At 45.4% G+C, this 24,333-nt stretch overlaps 2 protein-coding genes and 1 non-coding gene across 3 annotated transcripts; 2 read left to right on the top strand and 1 right to left on the bottom strand.

Moving 5' to 3' along the window:
* The first annotated feature begins 673 nt into the window (after positions 1–673).
* LOC141026160 (uncharacterized) lies at positions 674–1,796 on the top strand. The gene is made up of 2 exons (XM_073502141.1): positions 674–1,337; positions 1,594–1,796. Exons 1-2 carry the CDS (start codon positions 674–676, stop codon positions 1,794–1,796), a joined length of 867 nt encoding a protein of 288 aa, XP_073358242.1.
* Positions 1,797–12,337: 10,541 nt separating this feature from the next.
* Positions 12,338–12,425, top strand: TRNAS-GCU (transfer RNA serine (anticodon GCU)). The gene has a single exon. It is a non-coding gene; the product is annotated as a tRNA-Ser (tRNA).
* A 1,924-nt stretch (positions 12,426–14,349) lies between these two features.
* Positions 14,350–14,980, bottom strand: LOC109759370 (strigolactones hydrolase CXE15-like). Its single transcript, XM_020318197.2, has one exon. The coding sequence runs from the start codon at positions 14,941–14,943 to the stop codon at positions 14,350–14,352; it is 594 nt and encodes a 197-aa protein (XP_020173786.2). The 5' UTR covers positions 14,944–14,980.
* Positions 14,981–24,333: the final 9,353 nt, after the last annotated feature.

Below are 24,333 nucleotides of genomic sequence, written 5' to 3'. Positions count from 1 at the left end.
GCGTGCGAGCCGCGCCGCGCCACTGGCCATCGCCTCACCAGGCCCCGCCGCGCGAGCTGGCCGGCCCTAGGCTGCCGCCGGCGCGTGCCTTGGCCGCCGTCGGGTGGCGCCAGCCCCCGCCGCGCGAACTGGCCGGTCCCAGGCCGCTGCCGCCCCTGGGCGCTAGGGGAAACCCTAGCGTCGCTGCGGGCAGGAGCCGAGCGCAGCGCCTGGGCCGGCCCGCTGGCTGTTGGGCCGGATGGGCCGCGGCCGTGGGATCCCTCCAATAAAAAAAAAGAGGGGCGCCGGCTTTCGTGTAAAAAATTGCGGTTTAGCCCCTGTAGTTTTCAGTTTTTGCGCGATTTTTATTCCTGCAGCAATATTTCGCGTAGAACCCCCTGGAACTGTCTGTTTTCACTGAAAATGCGTATTTGGGCTTAAAAATACCTCGGGAATTCAATTTTTGGTCTAGTTTTCACATACTAGATGCGCTTAACATGCTATCTTTTGTAACATGATATTATTGTATGATTTTACTACTGTAGATTAATTGTTTAGCACTCTTAATCATTTAGTAAGTCATATAATAGCATGTTTTAAATATTGGAACGTCATTTTATTGAATAAGTTTATCAACATCGCTTTGTGCAAAAGATTACCTGCTGTAATCTCATGATTTTTGCATAAATCGCAGATGGCCGGAATTGTCCACAAGGAGTTTCCTGAGTTGGCCCAGACAGGGCTGAACTACCTGTCATGGTCCTCGGACTGCGAGATCTTTCTCCAGGGCAAAACCCTCCTGAGGGCGATCGGTAAGGGGGCCCAGCTGGCCATCACTGATCCCAAGTTTGAGACTGAGAATGCGCAGGCTCTGCACTTTCTCCGTCATCACCTGTCACCTACTCTGAAAGACGAGTATATGGCTGAGCGCAGTGCTTCTGGCCTTTGGATCGCTCTTAAGCAGCGGTTTGAGCGGCTGAAGTACACTGTGAAGCCACGTGCAGAGGCAGAGTGGATCCGTCTGAGGTTTGCGGACTTCAAGATGGTTGGGGAGTACAATTCGGCTCTGCACCGGATTTGTACGACTCTTCGGTTGTGTGGTACTGAGATTACCGACTCCCAGAAGATTGAGAAAACCCTATGCACTTTCCACCCCGACGCGGTCCAGTCCTCACGGAACTACCGCCAGGGGAACTACACGAGGTATTCAGAGTTGATTGACGTCCTCCAGGTGGCGGAGGCGCAAGACGAGGTTCTCAAAAAGAACTTTGTCGCGCAACCACTTGGGGGGAGTTCTCGCCAGGAGGTGAACGCTCTCAAAGTCCGCAAGCCTCAACAGAAGAAGAGGGGCCGAAAGGGCAAGAAGAAGGGCCCTCACCCCCCGCCCCGGCTAAGCAGAACAAGCCGGGCAAGGGAGGGCAAAGGCCTCAGGACTGCTTCCGTTGTGGCTCGGTGGAGCATTTCTCCCGCCAGTGTCGCACACCACAGGAGGTCGTTGATGCATATAAGGCTCGGAAGGCACGTGAGACGCACCTCGCCTTGGTTCAGGAGGGAGCTCCACCGGCGCCCATGGCGGCACCCGTGATGATTGCTACCCCCCTGCTGCGCCTATAGAGGCGACCCCCGTGGTGCCCATCGCGGCAGCTTTGGCGGTCTCTACCGACGCCCACGTCGCCATGGAGGTTGACCACATGGCCGCCTCGGCGGCGCCGCCACTAGACATTGATGCTGCCTCCAAGATAATTTCTGAGGAGGATCAGCTCACTAGTATGGAGATTGCGGCGGAAGTGAATGGCTTCTTCACCGAGTCCACTTAGCATACCTCTTTGGTTATCATGATTCCGTGCTTTGATACAATAAAAAAATTGAATAAATTCGATTTGGTTGTAAGCTCTATGAGAGCATAAACTTATTCTTTACTTTAGCGATTGGATGACATTTATTCATTTATTCCATTATTTATACATGATAGCATGTTATGTTCTGAGATGTGTGCATTTATTTTTAATGTATTTTTCTTCCTCATTACATTAATTAGATGTCATATTTTAGAACGCGTGTGGCGCCCGAATGGAGGAAACATGCCTTGCCGATAGCGCCACCACTCATACCATTTTACGAGAAACTAAGTACTTTGAGTCCATTAAAAAAATCTCTGGGAAGTATTATGACAATCGCCGGCTGCGGTTCTCACATAGTTGGCTCCGGACGAGCCACTATTATACTCCCCATGGGAACAACTTTGATCATTAATGATGCGTTGTTGTACCCGGAGTTGACTCATACTCTTTTGAGCTTTAGAGACATCCGCGCTAATGGTTTCCATGTTGAGACCGATGATGAAAACGGCAAGGAGTGCCTACTCATCACAAAGCGGGATGCAGGTGGTAAACATGTTATCGAAAGGCTTCCTTCGTTTGACACAGGTCTATACTACACTAAGATAGTAGCACCGCCCGTGTACACTACCCTCAAGACCGTCTTTAGAAGCTCTGAACTCTTCTGCCTCTGGCACGATAGGTTAGGCCACCCCGGACTTAGGATGTTGAGAAATATAATTAACAACTCGCATGGCCATAATGTTAACGTGAAGAACTTCCCGAATCCTGATGATTTCGTGTGCTCCGCATGCGCTAAGGGGAAGTTAGTCATTAGACCATCACCCCTCAGGGTGAGGGATGAAATCCCCGCGTTCTTGGAACGTATCCAAGGGGACATATGCGGTCCAATTCAGCCCCTCACGGGGCCATTTCGGTACTTCATGGTGCTCATTGATGCTTCCTCTAAATGGTCCAATGTTTGCCTGCTGTCAACAAAGAACCATGCCTTTGCAAAATTGATCTCACAGATCATACAAATGCGGAATAATTTCCCGGATTATCGTATAAAGTCTATTCGAATGGACAACGCCGGAGAATTTACTTCAAAGGCGTTCGATGATTATTGCATGGCAATGGGAATCAAAGTTGAGCACTCGGTACCACATGTTCATACACAAAATGGACTTGCCGAGGCATTGATTAAAAGAATTAAATTCATTGCCCGACCGCTCCTTCAGGGTTGTAATTTACCAACTACATGTTGGGGCCACGCGGTGTTACACGCGGCTAATCTCATCAACTTTCGACCGTCGGCCTACAACATCCACTCTCCTGTTCAACTTGCGCAAGGGTCGGCACCGAAAATTTCCCACCTTCGTAGGTTCGGTTGCCAGGTATATGTACCAATACCACCCCCTCAGCGATCGGCGATGGGCCCGCTCCGTAAGTCGGGGATATACGTTGGTTATGAGACTGTGTCCATAATCAGGTATCTGGACCCCATGATAGGAGACTGTCACACGGCTCGTTTTGCTGATTGCATTTTTGACGAGGATCTTTTCCCGACTTTAGGGGGAGAGAATCAACCCCTTGATGCTAAAAGTCGAGAAATCATGTGGCAAGCCACGGGGATCCACGCTCATGACCCGCGCACTGCTGAGACTGAGAGAGAAGTCCAAAAGATAATAGATTTGCAGTCTTTAGCAAATCAACTGCCCGACCACTTTAGTGACTTAAAGACTGTGACAAAATCGCATGTGCACGCGCCAATGCACCGGAAAGGGTTGAAATACCGAAGAAAAATGATGGTATGCCCGCTCCCGTCCAAAGGCCTAAAAGGACGAGAAATCCGGCTTCTCAAATCCCAAGTACTCGGGGACGCCCGACGAAAAAGGATAAGATAGATTTATCACAGCCTGTCGCCAAAGTACCCCAAATTGAAACGGGGAGCCAGTCGAGACCTGGCAAAAGTACGGAAAATTCAGTGCACGAAATTCCGGACTTAAACTTTCCCATAGGGGAAACACCCAGCGGAGATGTGAGCGCACACATCGGCGCGGGAAATCTAAAGGACCTTGCTCCCATAATGGGAAATTTGGTAGAGCAAGTGTTTGCGCCTGATGCGCTCCATGACGAAATGGCCAGAAATTATATTTATACGGGGGAGTCCCTGAACCGAGCAACGGTGATTGTCGACATCAACTTTGCTACGAAAATTGCCTCAATCATAGATCTTGACCCTGAGCCTAACACGCTCGCTGATTGCAAGAAAAGGTCGGATTGGAAAGATTGGCAGCAGGCAATTACTGCCGAATTATTATCTCTCAACAAAAGGAAGGTGTTCGGACCAGTTTGTCGAACTCCTCCCCACATTCGCCCTGTTGGCCATAGGTGGGTTTTTGTTCGAAAGAGAGATGAAAATAATAAGGTAGTACGGTACAAAGCAAGGCTCGTTGCTCAAGGGTTCACTCAACGACCAGGTGTCGATTTTGAGGAGACTTATTCCCCAGTCATGGATGGAGTTACCTTTAGATACTTGATCTCGATGGCAGTAAACATGGGCTTGAAAATGAAACTAATGGATGTTGTCACTGCTTACCTATATGGTAACTTGGATTCGAACATATACATGAAGGTTCCAGAAGGTATCCCTGTTCCGAACCATGATAGAGCAAATAGGGGTCTATACAGTGTTCAACTTCAAAAGGCACTGTACGGACCCAGACAGTCCGGTAGAATGTGGTACAATCGCTTAAGTGATTTCCTTCATGAGAAGGGCTACACGAGCAATAAAGATTGCCCATGTGTTTTTATACGGCGATCCCAAGATGGATTCTGTATAATCTCGGTGTACGTGGACGATTTAAACATAATCGGTACACCTGAGGATATTGAGGAAGCGAGTTCCTACCTGATGTCGGAATTCGAGATGAAGGATTTGGGTAAAACCAAGTTCTGTCTAGGTCTGCAACTTGAACATTCCCCTGATGGGATTCTAGTGCACCAGTCGGCCTACACCCAGAAGGTGTTGGAGAGATTTGGATTTGATAAGGCATATCCTTCTAAGACCCCGATGGTCGGAAGATCTTTACAGCCAGACAAGGACCCGTTCAGGCCAAAGGAAGAGGGGGAGGAAACTCTGGGACCAGAGGTTCCTTACCCGAGTGCAGTTGGAGCACTCATGTACCTCGCAAATTGTACACGGCCAGACATTGCTTTCGCCGTCAGTTTGCTTGCTCGGTATAGTTCTGAACCTACCAAAAGACATTGGAAAGGTGTCAAGAACGTCTTCCGTTACCTGCAAGGGACCAAAGATCTTGGTCTATTTTATAAGAGGAATCAAGACCTATCTATTATAGGCTATGCCGATGCTGGGTACCTGTCGGACCCGCATGATTGCAAATCGCAGACTGGATATGTTTTCCTTTGTGGTGGAACTGCGTTTTCCTGGAAATCGTCCAAGCAAACACTTGTGTCGACTTCCACGAACCACTCAGAAATCATGGCACTATTCAAAGCGTCAAAAGAGTGTGTATCGCTTCGGCGGATGATCGGCCACATTCAGCAGACATGTGGGCTGAACACCGTACAAACCCCTACCATTATCTATGAAGATAATGCTGCTTGTGTTGCACAAGACCAGATGGGTTATGTGAAGAGTAACCTCACAAAGCATATTAGTCCCAAGTTCTTCTATGCACATGAGATGCAACAGTTGAACGAGGTGAGAGTTTTGCATACTAAGTCCTGTGACAATCTTGCTGATATGTTCACTAAATCATTACCGGCATCAACCTTGGAGAGGTGTGTGCGTGGAATCGGTATGATGAGACTTAGAGAGATGCAAGGTTCAGGGGGAGAAACTTCACAAATTCGTCGTTAGAATCTCGATCCTGGTGATCGAGTACTCAACTTGATGGTTAAGTGGATTGTACTCTTTTTCCCTTGAGTGAGTTTTCCTGATGTTTCTCACACGAGGTTTTTGACGAGGCAATTCGTGCAATACAACAACGTATACTGTGTGCTCTTTATCCATATTTTTCCCACTGGGTTTTTCGGAGTTTTGAGGCATGGATATACGGATAATTACCCAAGGGGGAGTGTTGGGAAACCGGGTCATCGTGGGGTGGCGGCGCGCCTCGTGCGTGCAGCGCGGGGTATCCCCTCCCGTTTCCCCCAATTTACGTTAAGTGGGTACTTATCCCTTGACCACCTACCCCCTATATAAAGCAACGAGGAGCCATCATTGTAACACCTGATCATTGATTAATAAAGCTGGCCTCCTCCATCTCTCTGTGTCATTTTACTTTCGACTACTTCGACTACTTCGTCTACGACGCTCGCTCTCGCTCCGCAACCTCGGACCGGACTCACCGGCGGAGTTGCGGAACAATATTCAGAGTTGATTGACGTCCTCCAGGTGGCGGAGGCGCAAGACGAGGTTCTCAAAAAGAACTTTGTCGCGCAACCACTTGGGGGGAGTTCTCGCCAGGAGGTGAACGCTCTCAAAGTCCGCAAGCCTCAACAGAAGAAGAGGGGCCGGAAGGGCAAGAAGAAGGGCCCTCACCCCCCCGCCCCGGCTAAGCAGAACAAGCCGGGCAAGGGAGGGCAAAGGCCTCAGGACTGCTTCCGTTGTGGCTCGGTGGAGCATTTCTCCCGCCAGTGCCGCGCACCACAGGAGGTCGTTGATGCATATAAGGCTCGGAAGGCGCGTGAGACGCACCTCGCCTTGGTTCAGGAGGGAGCTCCACCGGCGCCCATGGCGGCACCCGTGATGATTGCTACTCCCCCTGCTGCGCCTATAGAGGCGACCCCCGTGGTGCCCATCGCGGCAGCTTTGGCGGTCTGTACCGACGCCCACGTCGCCATGGAGGTTGACCACATGGCCGCCTCGGCGGCGCCGCCACTAGACATTGATGCTGCCTCCAAGATAATTTCTGAGGAGGATCAGCTCACTAGTATGGAGATTGCGGCGGAAGTGAATGGCTTCTTCACCGAGTCCACTTAGCATACCTTTTTGGTTATCATGATTCCGTGCTTTGATACAATAAAAATTGAATAAATTCGATTTGGTTGTAAGCTCTATGAGAGCATAAACTTATTCTTTACTTTGGCGATTGGATGACATTTATTCATTTATTCCATTATTTATACATGATAGCATGTTATGTTCTGAGATGTGTGCATTTATTTTTAATGTATTTTCTTCCTCATTACATTAATTAGATGTCATATTTTAGAACGCGTGTGGCGCCCGAATGGAGGAAACGTGCCTTGCCGATAGCGCCACCACTCATACCATTTTACGAGAAACTAAGTATTTTGAGTCCATTAAAAAATCTCCGGGAAGTATTATGACAATCGCCGGCTGCGGTTCTCACATAGTTGGCTCCGGACGAGCCACTATTATACTCCCCATGGGAACAACTTTGATCATTAATTATGCGTTGTTGTACCCGGAGTCGACTCGTACTCTATTGAGCTTTAGAGACATCCGCGCTAATGGTTTCCATGTTGAGACCGATAATGAAAACGGCAAGGAGTGCCTACTCATCACAAAGCGGGATGTAGGTGGTAAACATGTTATCGAAAGGCTTCCTTCGTTTGACACAGGGCTATACTGCACTAAGATAGTAGCACCGCCCGTGTACACTACCCTCAAGACCGTCTTTAGAAGCTCTGAACTCTTCTGCCTCTGGCACGATAGGTTAGGCCACCCCGGACTTAGGATGATGAGAAATATAATTAACAACTCGCATGGCCATAATGTTAACGTGAAGAACTTCCCGAATCCTGATGATTTCGTGTGCTCCGCATGCGCTAAGGGGAAGTTAGTCATTAGGCCATCGCCCCTCAAGGTGAGGGATGAAATCCCCGCGTTCTTGGAACGTATCCAAGGGGACATATGCGGTCCAATTCAGCCCCTCACGGGGCCGTTTCGGTACTTCATGGTGCTCATTGATGCTTCCTCTAAATGGTCCAATGTTTGCCTGCTGTCAACAAGGAACCATGCCTTTGCAAAATTGATCTCACAGATCATCCAAATGCGGAATAATTTCCCGGATTATCGTATAAAGTCTATTCGAATGGACAACGCCGGAGAATTTACTTCAAAGGCGTTCGATGATTATTGCATGGCAATGGGAATCAAAGTTGAGCACTCGGTACCACATGTTCATACACAAAATGGACTTGCCGAGGCATTGATTAAGAGAATTAGATTCATTGCCCGACCGCTCCTTCAGGGTTGTAATTTACCAACTACATGTTGGGGCCACGCGGTGTTACACGCGGCTAATCTCATCAACTTTCGACCGTCGGCCTACAACATCCACTCTCCTGTTCAACTTGCGCAAGGGTCGGCACCGAAAATTTCCCACCTTCGTAGGTTCGGTTGCCAGGTATATGTACCAATACCACCCCCTCAGCGATCGGCGATGGGCCCGCTCTGTAAGTCGGGGATATACGTTGGTTATGAGACTGTGTCCATAATCAGGTATCTGGACCCCATGATAGGAGACTGTCACACGGCTCGTTTTGCTGATTGCATTTTTGACAAGGATCTTTTCCCGACTTTAGGGGGAGAGAATCAACCCCTTGATGCTAAAAGTCGAGAAATCACGTGGCAAGCCACGGGGATCCACGCTCATGACCCGCGCACTGCTGAGACTGAGAGAGAAGTCCAAAAGATAATAGATTTGCAGTCTTTAGCAAATCAACTGCCCGACCACTTTAGTGACTTAAAGACTGTGACAAAATCGCATGTGCACGCGCGCAATGCACCGGAAAGGGTTGAAATACCGAAGAAAAATGATGGTATGCCCGCTCCCGTCCAAAGGCCTAAAAGGACGAGAAATCCGGCTTTTCAAATCCCAAGTACTCGGGGACGCCCGGCGAAAAAGGATAAGATAGATTTATCACAGCCTGTCGCCAAAGTACCCCAAATTGAAACGGGGAGCCAGTCGAGACCTGGCACAAGTACGGAAAATTCAGTGCACGAAATTCCGGACTTAAACTTTCCCATAGGGGAAACACCCAGCGGAGATGTGAGCGCACACATCGGCGCGGGAAATCTAAAGGACCTTGCTCCCATAATGGGAAATTTGGTAGAGCAAGTGTTTGCGCCTGATGCGCTCCATGATGAAATGGCCATAAATTATATTTATACGGGGGAGTCCCTGAACCAAGCAACGGTGATTGTCGACATCAACTTTGCTACGAAAATTGCCTCAATCATAGATCTTGACCCTGAGCCTAACACGCTCGCTGATTGCAAGAAAAGGTCGGATTGGAAAGATTGGCAGCAGGCAATTACTGCCGAATTATTATCTCTCAACAAAAGGAAGGTGTTCGGACCAGTTTGTCGAACTCCTCCCCACATTCGCCCTGTTGGCCATAGGTGGGTTTTTGTTCGAAAGAGAGATGAAAATAATAAGGTAGTACGGTACAAAGCAAGGCTCGTTGCTCAAGGGTTCACTCAACGACCAGGTGTCGATTTTGAGGAGACTTATTCCCCAGTCATGGATGCAGTTACCTTTAGATACTTGATCTCGATGGCAGTAAACATGGGCTTGAAAATGAAACTAATGGATGTTGTCACTGCTTACCTATATGGTAACTTGGATTCGAACATATACATGAAGGTTCCAGAAGGTATCCCTGTTCCGAACCATGATAGAGCAAATAGGGGTCTATACAGTGTTCAACTTCAAAAGGCACTGTACGGACTCAGACAGTCTGGTAGAATGTGGTACAATCGCTTAAGTGATTTCCTTCATGAGAAGGGCTACACGAGCAATAAAGATTGCCCATGTGTTTTTATACGGCGATCCCAAGATGGATTCTGTATAATCTCGGTGTACGTGGACGATTTAAACATAATCGGTACACCTGAGGATATTGAGGAAGCAAGTTCCTACCTGATGTCGGAATTCGAGATGAAGGATTTGGGTAAAACCAAGTTCTGTCTAGGTCTGCAACTTGAACATTCCCCTGATGGGATTCTAGTGCACCAGTCGGCCTACACCCAGAAGGTGTTGGAGAGATTTGGATTTGATAAGGCATATCCTTCTAAGACCCCGATGGTCGGAAGATCTTTACAGCCAGACAAGGACCCGTTCGGGCCAAAGAAAGAGGGGGAGGAAACTCTGGGACCAAAGGTTCCTTACCTGAGTGCAGTTGGAGCACTCATGTACCTCGCAAATTGTACACGGCCAGACATTGCTTTCGCCGTCAGTTTGCTTGCTCGGTACAGTTCTAAACCTACCAAAGGACATTGGAAAGGTGTCAAGGACGTCTTCCGTTACCTGCAAGGGGCCAAAGATCTTGGTCTATTTTATAAGAGGAATCAAGACCTATCTATTATAGGCTATGCCGATGCTGGGTACCTGTCGGACCCGCATGATTGCAAATCGCAGACTGGATATGTTTTCCTTTGTGGTGGAACTGCGTTTTCCTGGAAATCGTCCAAGCAAACACTTGTGTCGACTTCCACGAACCACTCGGAAATCATGGCACTATTCGAAGCGTCAAAAGAGTGTGTATCGCTTCGGCGGATGATCGGCCACATTCAGCAGACATGTGGGCTGAACACCGTACAAACCCCTACCATTATCTATGAAGATAATGCTGCTTGTGTTGCACAAGTCCAGATGGGTTATGTGAAGAGTAACCTCACAAAGCATATTAGTCCCAAGTTCTTCTATGCACATGAGCTGCAACAGTTGAACGAGGTGAGAGTTTTGCATACTAAGTCCTGTGACAATCTTGCTGATATGTTCACTAAATCATTACCGGCATCAACCTTAGAGAGGTGTGTGCGTGGAATCGGTATGATGAGACTTAGAGAGATGCAAGGTTCAGTGGGAGAAACTTCACAAACTCGTCGCTAAAATCCCAATCCTGATGATCGAGTACTCAACTTGATGGTTGAGTGGATTGTACTCTTTTTCCCTTGAGTGAGTTTTCCTGATGTTTCTCACACGAGGTTTTTGACGAGGCAATTCATGCAATACAACAACGTATACTGTGTGCTCTTTCTCCACATTTTTTCCCACTGGGTTTTTCGGAGTTTTGAGGCATGGATATACGGATAATTACCCAAGAGGGAGTGTTGGGAAACCGGGCCACCCGGAGGGGTGGCGGCGGCCGCGTGCAAAACGCACGGGCTGGCCCCTCCCGTTTCCCCCACTTTACGTTAAGTGGGTACTTATCCCTTGACCCCTACCCCCTATATAAAGCAACGGGGAGCCATCATTGTAATCCCTGATCATTGATTAATAAAGCTGGTCTCCTCCATCTCTCTGTGTCATTTTACTTTCGCATACTTCGACTACTTCGACTACTTCGTCTACGGTGCTCGCTCTCGCTCCGCAACCTCGGACCGGACTCGCCGGCGGAGTTGCGGAACAGATACATGGATGATGGTTCATTAACATAGATAACACGATGGTTAAGCAACATAGGTAACTTGGTAGATATACATGGATGATGGATGGTTCAATAAGATGAATAACATAGATGGGCATAACTCAGCTGCAACCAGCGCAAGACAGCTGACATATGTAGATCGATAAAAGACTTGGACCAAGACAGACAAATCAATCTTCTCAGTTGGATTCATGCTGCAGTTTCCTTCACAGAGGGACCAAGCGCCTGGCCTGCCCCTCGTAGTCATACGGGGAGTCGCTGTACTTGACGAATGTGATAGTGGGGTCTCGCTTCTTCTTCACCTCTTCCCACATTGCCCTGCCCTCTTCCCGGATGTCGGCCATGTTGGTGAAGTAGTCCCTGTCCACCTCCACGTAGCCCTTCTCAAACAACTCGTCCCGGACCTTGGCCTGGAACTGCGTGAAGTGGTTGTGTATGCTCTGGGAACGGAGAGCGCCTTCCCTGTTCCCTGTACGCCTGCCTTTGGTCCTCCAGCCACTCCTCCGTCACGCCCAGGTACTCCGCCATGTTGTCGTCCTGGAGGTAGGAGGGCATGTCTGGGTAGTCGGGCTTCTCTACCGGCATGGCCAGGATGAAACTGACGTACTCGTCGGGAAGCTGCATCTTGCCGGTTGGACCAGCAGGCGGGTCGGATTCAGGGGCACACTGGACGTCCGTCTGGATCTTGTCGATCCCCGAAGCTGGCTTCTCGCCCTTCACCTTCTTCTCGGTGGCGCACGTCTCCGCCATGGCTTTGTCCATCTTCGACTCCTTGACCACGCACCGATCACAGAACAACTTCGCCGGAAGCCCACCGGAACCCTCCTCGACTCGCCGAGAGATTTGATTCTCCGGTTGATTTGGGGATTTGGGGACGCGGCTGCGTGTGTTGGGTAGGAGGAGGAGGAGGGGGCGGTGGCTCGATCTATATATGTGGCAATACAGGAGCCAAACCCTAGATGTGTATGGCAACGAGCCGGACTCGGGCCCAACTCACTCACGGACCTGGATGGACGTGGACCTTTTGAAAGAACAAAGGGTTTTTTTTCAACCGTTATTTCTTATTTCTTGCCTATATCATATCAGGGAAACCTTTCGCTTTGGAACATGGAGAGATGGCTGAGCGGACTAAAGCGGCGGATTGCTAATCCGTTGTATAATTTTTTTGTACCGAGGGTTCGAATCCCTCTCTTTCCGCTCCCTTGGATTATTTGGGACTTTCGAATTGGAAAGAATTCTGACCCCCGGATTTTCTGATAGATAAATATACGAAACAAATCCAATAAGAAAAAAAATGGACCGGGCCAGACTCCAGCTCTTTTCTGGTTCCTTTAGAAACTTAATAGTCTCACCTAAAAAAACTTATTAGTCAGTTCAAAAAAATATCCCTCACTTATTCAACTCCCGCAGCAATAAATGCAGCACCCTCTTTCATTGGACTTAAATGGTGCATGTAGAATAAGATGCATGCACTTGACCACTAATTTTCTCTCATGCATAGAACGCGGCATGGGATTCAATGCTTTTTAAATTAATTGGACTCAATGTGAGCCTAATATAATGAAAATCTGAAAAATTTGAGATGATCCCTTTAAATCGGAAAGGAGAGAGGGTATTAAGAAAGCAAACGTATTATTTCCTTTTTATAAAAAGAAAACATATTCTTTCCTAACGCACTCAGAAAGACGTGGACAACAAGACAAAATACCACCTAATGATCCAGCCCACCTAATTAAATATAATTGTCAACATAACAATTAACCCTCACCTGTGTACATTTAGCAGTTTACCACATCGGACGGAACTTATACAAAAAATAGGCATAATTAAGGGCAATTAACATGTTTTCCCCTGTCACAGGCGTCGCCCCAGCATATTGCGATGGCCACGAGAATCCCCTCAGCACCGGCGTCCACATTCACCGAGACGTCCTCGGGGTCATCCGCCGGGTCCGCTCCCTTAGCTCCCCGACCTTTGAAGTCCAAAGCGCATACCACTTGCAGCAGCATCCCCTTATTCCACCTCACGATCGAGGAATGCCGGGAAGAGGAGGCAGAGGGAGATGTGTGACGCCCCCGATTCAATCGTACACTAATCATACACGTAAATGTGTACGATCAAGACTAGGGACTAACGGGAAGGTATCACAACACAACTCTAGACACAAATTAAAGTCATACAAGCTTCATATTACAAGCCAGGGGGCGCGAGGGCTCGAATACATAAGCTCAATAATAAACCAGTCAGCGGAAGCAACAATATCTGAGTACAAACATAAGTTAAACGAGTTTGTCTTAAGAAGCCTAGCACAAAAGTAGCAACGGGCGAAAAGGCAAGGCCTCCTGCCTGGGAGCCTCCTATCTGCCCCTGGTCGTCGGCGGCCTGCACGTAGGAGTAGCCACCCTCGGGGTAGTAGTAGTCGTCGATGGCGGTGGCAGCTGGCTCCGGGGCTACGTCAACTGATCACAGCAACCGGGCATAAAAGGGGAAAAGAGGTAGCAAAGCAATCATGAGTACTCATTCAAAGTACTCACAAGACTTATATCAGATCTACACTACATATGTATCAGTATAAATAAGGGGTAGTATCTGTGGACTAGACTATAGAATGCTGGAATAAGAGAGGAGAAGCTAGTCCTATCGAAGACTACGCTTCTGGCAGCCTCCATCTTGAAGCAGTAGAAGAGAGAAGATGGTATAGTAACAAGTGTCATCGTATAGCATAATCTACCCGAAGATCCTCTCCCCATCATCATGTGAGAGAGCGATCACCGAGATGTATCTGGAACTCATCTGGGTGTGTTTTATTAAGTATCCGGTTCTAGTTGTAAGAGGTCGGAATACAACTCCAAGTCGTCCTGTTATCGTGGACACGGCTATTCGAATAGATCAACTTCCCTGCAGGGGTGCACCACATTGCCCAACATGCTCGATCACTCTGGCCGGACACACTTTCCTGGGTCATACCCGGCCTTGGTAGATCAACACTTTGTAGCCCTACCTAGGCTCAACAGAGAGACCAGCACGCTGGTCTACATCCTAAGCACACAGGGGTCTTGGGCTCATCGCTCTTTGCACTCCTGCACGTTGCGAACGCGGGCGGTGAACAGACCTAGCCCCCTTATACAAGCGCATGCTTAACCAGTCCAACCCGGCGCGTGCCACTCAGTCGCTGACGTCTAGAGAGCTTCGGTTGATACATACGACACCGAGTGACCATAACTGTTCCTGCGTGGTGGTTAGTGCGTATAAGCCAACGACCACCGGCACTGTCCTCTGCCGCCGCCGCCTGGGCGCGCACCCAGGACACGACGTTCGCCGCATCGTCGAGGCCCTCGAGGAAAGGGTGCTCGGGGGCGAGGCGGTAGTGTGCAGAGAGCACAACAGCCGGGAGCTCGCTGGCGAGGCGGACGCAGCACACGTGGAAGTTGGGCATGTCGAAGCTGCCAATGCTGTACCCACCGTCGTGGAAGTAGACGATCACCGGGAGCTTGTTCCCGGAGGAGGAGGCTGCCGTCGTCCTGTAGATGCGGAGCTTGAGGCCGTAGCTAGCGTCGTAGAGGACGTCCATCCAGTCGACAACGGGCTGGCCGGGCGGCAGTGACGGGATGGGGAGCGGGTAGCAGTCAGTGAAGCGGATCACCGTGCCGTCGCTGAGGAGCTGCAGGAACGGGGGCACGTCCTCCGCGACGTGCGGCGGCGAGGAGGATGCCATGGGAGAGGTGCGGTCGTGTGGTGGCGACGAGGAAGTTGACTGGAGCGGTTCACGTTTTGGCTAGCGATGATGGTACGGCTCGCAGTTAGTGTGTGTGTGGTAGGCAGCTGGGAGACTCTTTGCTGCGTCGCCATTTTTATTTCCTAAACGCTTGTTAGTGCAGCTGCGCTATTTGGTTACAGCGAGCGCACCCGTTCAAGCCGTCCGATTCCAGTATTCTTAATGCGTTTCAAAAGACGAGATCTGACAAAAGAGAAAAAGCACCTGGTCGGTTGGTCCCCTCGCGTCTTCACGTTTCCCTCTGTCCCTCTATTCAGCAAGATCCCATGTGCATGCATTTATTTGGAGCTTAATTTTTTTCTAAAATCCGTAACTTTTGACTCAAGCGTCGAATTTCAAATTCGTTTTCACCATTGTGTTTGTCGTAATGAGTTCTTCAAAACTAGATCCTATATGGGTACGTTTCGTCAAACTTTTTTTAAAGCAACTTTGGATGCTGCGGAGGCAACTTTAGTGTTATAAGAAAGCAACTTCTTATTAGTATGCGTCGTATGATCACCTATCAACAAAAATCACTTTGAAGTTGACTACCATGACTACCAAGTTAACTAGCTTCACCCTTTCAGTTTTCTACCATAACTAGCAAGTAGTCTATCATAACTAGCTTCACCTCTAAGTTCATAGTATTGTAGGCAACTTAGTTTCCAAGGTAGGGTAATAGTATCCTAAGGTGGCTACCATGACTAGCTAGTAGCTTAACATCATCCTTAGTTTCATATAACTTAGTTTCATATATAGGCGACTTTGGACCTAAGTTGCTAACGCTACTGAGCGTGCACTTGTTGGCTAGCCAAGTCGCGGGTGTTAGATGAGAAGTTGCATAGGGGGTAATGACAAGTTTCATACGTGAACAGATTAGACAATTGCCCACAAACCTATGCAAGTTCTTAATTTTCGGTCAAGTAGCCTGCGAAAATCATTAAATCTTCAGATATAATGATGGAAAACACACATGAGTTGGCTAGCCAGGTCGCAACGAGCTCTTGAAAACTAAACCCTATATGGATATGTTTCTTTGATTTTTTTTTCAAAAGCAACTTTGATGGTAGATGAGGCAACTTTAGTGCTAAAAAGAAGCAACTTCAGTCCTAAAACTAACTAATTAGCAACAATAAGCAACTAGCTAATAATACAGACCAACTTCGAAACAGAGGTAGATAATATCACATCACTTCCTTCAACAAGAGGCAACTTTAGTGCTAAAAGCAAGCAACTTCACTACACTTTGTGTCCTAGTTATTTTTGTCTAACATTCTCCTAACTTCATCATTGGTAATTCTAAGTTGCATATTGTTCATGCTCGTATGTCGTCGTTGTTTCTAAATTGCCTATAATACTATGATGTCGTCTACCGATGATGTTCTTGTGTCTGCTATCGCCAGTTATGGTAGACAACATGATGTCACATCTTGGCCACTTCAGAGTGTTTGTAGGTAACTTAGAAAAATAATGATAAAAAACTTCATAATATTGTAGACAACTATTTTTGCAAAGTTAGGCAACTAAGAAGCAATTGTAGGCAACTAATTACAAATAGCAGGCAACTAGGCATCAATATAGGTAATTTATAGCATTTATAGGCAATTGAACATCAACAGTAGGCAACTAAGCATCAACAATAGGCAACTGAGCAGCCATGATAGGCAAGTTGGGATAATGTTAGCAAAACTCATAGATACACATAGTGCAATGAAGTTGCTTTATATGTAACACTAAAGATGCCTAATGTTTTGTATGTTTTTCTTGTTTTTGCACAAACCAAGCTAATAGTCAATCCAACTAGGCCAAAAAGAAGAAGTCGCTTCCCTATAGCACTACAGTTGCCTCCATTGCATCCAAAGTTGCCTGGAAAAATGTTTGACGAAACATACTCATATGAGATCTAGTTTTGAAGAGCTCTTCGTCAGAAACCTAACGGTGAAAACGGAACTGGATTTTGATGCTTGAATCATAAGTTATGGCTTTTACAACTTTTGAAACCCCCAAATAGATGCACGTGGGGACATGATTTAGGCTGATTCAATTGGCAGCCATGTGTGCTAAGTGATGTGGCGAAATAATTTCTTTTTCTAGCGTAGACAGTTGTTCACAAGGACATGCACTTACTATATACGGCAGTGCGCTCCAAACAACAAACGAGCGCAGCGACGCTCCCTAGCCACGTCTTTATTTATATACCAACGGAGTGAGCTAATTGAGCATGCCATATTTTTCTAGAAACTTGATGAGCACGGATGCAGCCTCAGTTAGCCGGTCTCTGTTGGCTTCCTGCTGATTTCGTCTCTGTTTCCCCTACCAAAATTATCCACCTGCCTTTTAGAAAACGGCGATTTCGTGTGAAGAACTATTGTTTTGATTCAACCAAGTGAGGTGAAAAGAGCATGAACAAGAACATGCTGGGTTTTTCCCCAAAAAATAGAGCGCATGCTAGTTAAATTGTTAAAGATATATAAAGGCTGATTTCGTTCGTCACAATTATTCTGTGCGAAGAAATATTAATCTTTTGCTAATCATCAAGCGGCTGAGAATTATTGATGCGTCGGTCGATTTCGGCTTTGCCCCGCACACGAGGCGGGCCGGCCATGGACTCCACAGCGAGTGTGAGCCGTGAGTGAGCAAGGGCAAGCGCTCGCGTGGCGTCGATGGCAGGAGTGTCTCCGAGGGTTGACTATTCGGTCGAGGGTGAAGGGTTATCATCAGCGCTCCAAAAACCGAGGGCGGGGACGTTCGAAGGATGGCAGGGGCAGCGGCAACACGGTGGTGAGCAGCGGTTAAGGGAAGGGCAGGGAGATGAGGCAAGCGCGATAGCATCATAGGTCGTGGGAGGCGGGAGCTGGCGATTAGGCTGACGTTGTCGGTGAAGCAGGGAGGAAGAAAAAGAACGATATAATATCGGCAGGTTCCAAAATTCAATTGACGCCAAAAAAATCAGGCACCTAACCAATAGACGGTACTAAATTCATTACATGTGTAGCAGCAGTGTTGCAGAAAAGCGATTTGAAGCAAGCTTCGAACCGGTTTAAGTTCCAACTTAAAAAATATCTCTCCATCTGAACAAGCCTATTGTTTTGATTCAAAGGGTTGGTCAGGCTGACATGTTAAAACTTAACTGAGAAGGGGGTTAAAATAGGCAAATAAAGAACAATGTGATTACCATCCTTCGTCGGAAATAATTTATGGGATATCGAGGGTTTTGTTTGAGGTAGTCCTCCCACTGTAAGAAATCCGGCATCTCTTCCGCAATCCAGAGTTTGACATCTCGGCTAGGAGCTGCCATGGGATTGAGCATTTTCTTCCTCCATCCTCCTTTGCAAAGCTGCAAGGATGAGTTCGCCATCGTTGGATGAAGACATCGACGAATCTATGAGCATATACGAAACGAATCCACATCCACTCATTGTGTTGTGGGAGACGAGAGGTGAATTCATGAGTGCTGAGAGATAGGTGGGAGAGTTGGTATGTATAAGCATGTAATATAGCCGTTGGAAGATAGTTGTTGGAAAACTAGCCACTAAAAATATAGTTGTTTGAAAAGTAGTTGTCAGCATTATAACTGTTGCAACTACAAACTGTTTGAATTATAATTGTTGAATTGGTAGTTACAAGATGTGTTGAAATAAATGAGTGAAAATATAGAAAATATGTTGAAAAACCGGTTGTATATAAGAAGAAATCTTTTTAGACCATTGCTTATATGGATATATGGAAAACCTAATATACACATGCTGCTGGAGATGTTCATCATTGATGACTACCCCATATCTCGTGATGATCGGACATGGTTTAGTTGATTTGGATCACGTATCATTTAGATGACTTGAGAGATGTCTACCTAAGTGGGAGTTCTTAAGTAATTTGATTAATTGAACTTAATTTATCATGAACTTAGTCCTCATAGTATTTGCATATCTATGTTGTAAATCAATAGCTCGCGATATAGCTCCTATATATTTTTGATATGTTCCTAGAGAAAATTTGAAAGATGATAGTAGCAATGATGCGAACCGGGTCCGTGATTTGAGGATTATCCTTGTTGCTGCATAGAAGAATTATGTCCTTGTGCACCGCTAGGTGACAAACCTGTTGCAGGAGCAGATACAGACGTTATGAACGTTTTGTAAGCTCGATATGATGACTACTTGATAGTTTAGTGTGCCATACTTTATGCCTTAGAACCGAGACTTCAAAAATGTTTTGAACGCCACGGAGCATATGAGATGTTCTAAGAGCTGAAATTGGTATTTCAGACTCATGCCCGTGTCGAGAGGTATGATACCTCTGACAAGTACTTTGCCTACAAGGTGGAGGAGAATAACTCAACTAGTGAGCATTGCTACCTCTTGAGCTTGAGTTGGTTTTTCCCTTGAAGAGGAAAGGGTGATGCAGCAGAGTAGCGTAAGTATTTCCCTCAGTTTTTGAGAACCAAGGTATCAGTCCAGTAGGAGGTTACACACAAGTCGCCTTATACCTGCACAAACAAATAAGAACCTTGCAACCAACGCGATAAAGGGGTTGTCAATCCCTTCACGGCCACTTGCAAAAGTGAGATCTGATAGAGATAATAAGATAATTATTTTTGGTATTTTTATGATATAGATTGAAAGTAAAGATTGCAAAGTAAAAATAGATTGGAAACTTATATGATGGAAAATAGACCCGGGGGCCATAGGTTTCACTAGTGGCTTCTCTCAAGATAGCATAAGTATTACGGTGGGTGAAAAAATTACTGTCGAGCAATTGATAGAAAAGTGCATAATTATGAGAATATCTAGGCATGATCATGTATATAGGCATCACGTCCGCGACAAGTAGACCGAAATGATTCTGCATCTACTACTATTACTCCACACATCGACCGCTATCCAGCATGCATCTAGAGTATTAAGTTCACAAGAACAGAGTAACGCATTAGGCAAGATGACATGATGTAGAGGGATAAACTCAAGCAATATGATATAAACCCCATCTTTTTATCCTCGATGGCAACAATACAATATGTGCCTTGCTGCCCCTGCTGTCACTGGGAAAGGACACCGCAAGATTGAACCCAAAGCTAAGCACTTCTCCCATTGCAAGAAAGATCAATCTAGTAGGCCAAACCAAACTGATAATTCGAAGAGACTTGCAAAGATAAGCTATCATACATAAAAGAATTCAGAGAAGATTCAAATATTGTTCATATATAATCTTGATCATTAACCCACAATTCATCGGATCTCGACAAACACACCGCAAAAAGAATTACATCGAATAGATCTCCAAGAGAATCAAGGAGAACTTTGTATTGAGATCCAAAGAGAGAGAAGAAGCCATCTAGCTAATAACTATGGACTCGAAGGTCTGTGGTAAACTACTCACATATCATCGGAGAGGCTATGGTGTTGATGCAGAGCGCCGAAAAAGACCCCAAGATGGGATCTCACGGGTACAGAAGGTTGCAGCGGTGGAAATAGGGTTTCGTGGTGCTCTCAGATGTTTTCGGGGTATATGGGTATATATAGGAGGAAGAAGTAGGTCGGTGGAGCTGCGAGGGGCCCACGAGGGTGGGGGGCGCGCCCAGGGGCAGGCGCGCCTCCCTGCCTCGTGGCCTCCTTGCTTCTTTCTTGACGTCCACTCCAAGTCTCCTGGATCACGTTTGTTCCAAAAATAACTCTCCCGAAGGTTTCATTCCGTCTGGACTCCGTTTGATATTCCTTTTCTGTGAAACACTGAAATAGGCAAAAAAACAGCAATTTGCACTGGGCCTCCGGTTAATAGGTTAGTCCCAAAAATAATATAAAAGTGCTCAGTAAAGCCCATTAAACATCCAAAACAGATAATATAATAGCATGGAACAATAAAAAATTATAGATACGTTGGAGACGTATCAAGCATCCCAAGCTTAATTCCTGCTCGTCCTCGAGTAGATAAATGATAAAAACAGAATTTTTGATGTGGAATGCTACCTAGCATATTTCTCAATGTATTCTTCTTTATTGTGGCATGAATGTTCAGATCCGAAAGATTCAAGAAAAAAGTTTAATATTGACATAAAAATAATAATACTTCAAGCATACTAACAAAGCAATCATGTTTTCTCAAAATAACATGGCCAAAGAAAGTTATCCCTACAAAATCATATAGTCTGGCTATGCTCTATGTTCATCACACAAAGTATTTAAATCATGCACAACCCCGATGACAAGCAAAGCAATTGTTTCATACTTTTGATGTTTTCAAACTTTTTCAATCTTCACGCAATACATGAGCGTGAGTCATGGACATAGCACTATATGTGGAATAGAATGTTGGTTGTGGAGAAGACAAAAAGGAGAAGATAGTCTCACATCAACTAGGCGTATCAACGGGCTATGGAGATGCCCATTAATAGATATCAATGTGAGTGAGTAGGGATTGCCATGCAACAGATGCACTAGAGCTATAAGTGTAGAAAGCTCAACAAAAGAAACTAAGTGGGTGTGCATCCAACTCGCTTGCTCACGAAGACCTAGGGCATTTTGAGGAAGCCCATCATTGGAATATACAAGCCAAGTTCTATAATGTAAAATTCCCACTAGTATATGAAAGTGACAACATAGGAGACTCTCTATCATGAAGATCATGGTGCTACTTTGAAGAACAAGTGTGGCAAAGGATAGTAACATTGTCCCTTCTCTCCTTTTCTCTCATTTTTTTATTTTTTTTCTTTGGGCCTTTTTCTCTCTTTTTTATGGCCTCCTTTTTTTTGTCCGGAGTCTCATCCCGACTTGTGGGGGAATCATAGTCTCCATCATCCTTTCCTCACTTGGGACAATGCTCTAATAATGATGATCATCACACTTTTATTTACTTACAACTCAAAAATTACAACTCAATACTTAGAACAAAATATGACTCTATATGAATGCCTCCGGCGGTGTACCGGGATATGCAATGAATCAAGAGTGACATGTATGAAAGAATTATGAATGGTGGCTTTGCCACAAATACGATGTCCACTACATGATCATGCAAAGCAATATGACAATGATGAAGCGTGTCATAATAAACGGAACGGTGGTAAGTTGCATGGCAATATATCTTGGAATGGCTATGGAAATGCGATAATAGGTAGGTATGGTGGCTGTTTTGAGGAAGGTATATGGTGGGTGTATGATACCGGCGAAAGGTGCGCGGTATTAGAGAGGCTAGGAATGGTGGAAGGGTGAGAGTGCGTATAATCCATGGACTCAACATTAGTCATAAAGAACTCACATACTTATTGCAAAAATCTATTAGTTATCGAAACAAAGTACTACGCACATGCTCCTAGGGGGATATATTGGTAGGAAAAGACCATCGCTCGTCCCCGACCGCCACTCATAAGGAAGACAATCAATAAATAAATCATGCTCCGACTTCATCACATAACGGTTCACCATACGTGCATGCTACGGGAATCACAAACTTTAGAACAAGTATTTCTTAAAGTCACAACTACTCAACTAGCATGACTCTAATATCATCATCTTCATATCTCAAAACAATCATCAAGTATCAAACTTCTCATAATATTCAATGCACTTTATATGATAGTTTTTTTATTATATCCATCTTGGATGTTCATCATATTAGGACTAATTTTATAGCCAAAGCAAACTAACATGCTGTTCTAAAAGACTCTCAAAATAATATAAGTGAAGCATGAGAGATCAATAATTTCTATAAAATAAAACCACCACCGTGCTCTAAAAGATATAAGTGAAGCACTAGAGCAAAATTATCTAGCTCAAAAGATATAAGTGAAGCACATAGAGTATTCTAATAAATTCCGATTCATGTGTGTCTCTCCCAAAAGGTGTGTACGGCAAGGATGATTGTGGTAAACTAAAAAGCAAAGACTCAAATCATACAAGACGCTCCAAGCAAAACACATATCATGTGGTGAATAAAAATATAGCCTCAAGTACAGTTACCGATGGACGAAGACGAAAGAGGGGATGCCTTCCGGGGCATCCCCAATCTTAGGCTTTTGGTTGTCCTTGAATTTTACCTTGGGGTGCCTTGGGCATCCCCAAGCTTAGGCTCTTGCAACTCCTTATTCCATAATCCATCAAATCTTTACCCAAAACTTGAAAACTTCACAACACAAAACTCAACAGAAAAATCTCATGAGCTCCGTTAGCGAAAGAAAACAAACCACCACCATAAGGTACTGTAATGAACTCATTATTTATTTATATTGGTGTTAAACCTACTGTATTCCAGCTTCTCTATGGTTTATACCCGCCGATACTAGCCATAGATTCATCAAAATAAGCAAACAACACACGAAAAACAGAATCTGTCAAAAACAGAACAATCTGTCGTAATCTGTATCAAACGTATACTTTCTGTAACTCAAAAATTCTACCATAATAGGAAGACCTAGATAATTTTTTTATTGATATACTGCAATTGGAATCAGTATTTTATCATGTTCTGGTGATTTTTAACAATTATTTTCGTGAGCAGAAAGTTTCTGATTTTTTTCAGCAAGATCAAATAACTATCATCCAAGAAGATCCTATAGGTTTTACTTGGCACAAACACTAATTAAAACATAAAACACATCTAAACAGAGGCTAGATGAATTGTTTATTACTAAACAGAACCAAAAAGCAAGAAACAAAAATAAAATTTGGTTGCCTCCCAACAAGCGCTATCGTTTAACGCCCCTAGCTAGGCATAAAAGCAAGGATAGATCTAGGTATTATCATCTTTGGTATGCAATCCGTAAGTGGCTCTAATAATTGATTCATAAGGTAATTTTATTTTCTTTCTAGGAAAGTGTTCCATGCATTTCCTTAACGGAAATTGGAATCTAATATTTCCTTCTTTCATATCAATAATTGCACCGATTGTTCTAAGGAAAGGTCTACCAAGAATAATAGGACATGTAGGATTGCAATCTATATCGAGAACAATGAAATCTACGGGCACATAATTCCTATTTGCAACAATAAGAACAACATTAATTCTTCCCATAGGTTTCTTAATGGTGGAATCCGCAAGGTGCAAGTTTAAAGAACAATCATCAAATTCACGGAAACCTAACACATCACACAAATTTTTTGGAATTGTGGAAACACTAGCACCCAAATCACATAAAGCATAGCATTAGTGTTAAACCTAAATAAATGTTATTTGGTGTTTGCGTTGAGCATGAATATGATTTGATCATGTTTATTGCAATACAGTTATTCATTTAAGGAGAATAATTGTTGTTCTGTTTACATGAATAAAACCTTCTATGGTCATACACCCAATGAAAATGGTTCGTTGGATCTCGATCGTAGTGATACACATATTCATAATATTGAAGCCAAAAGA

This window comes from Aegilops tauschii, chromosome 6 (assembly GCF_002575655.3).
Source record: "Aegilops tauschii subsp. strangulata cultivar AL8/78 chromosome 6, Aet v6.0, whole genome shotgun sequence".
In the NCBI taxonomy this organism is placed as follows: Eukaryota; Viridiplantae; Streptophyta; class Magnoliopsida; order Poales; family Poaceae; genus Aegilops; species Aegilops tauschii.
This window is presented reverse-complemented; position numbering and strand designations above follow the sequence as displayed.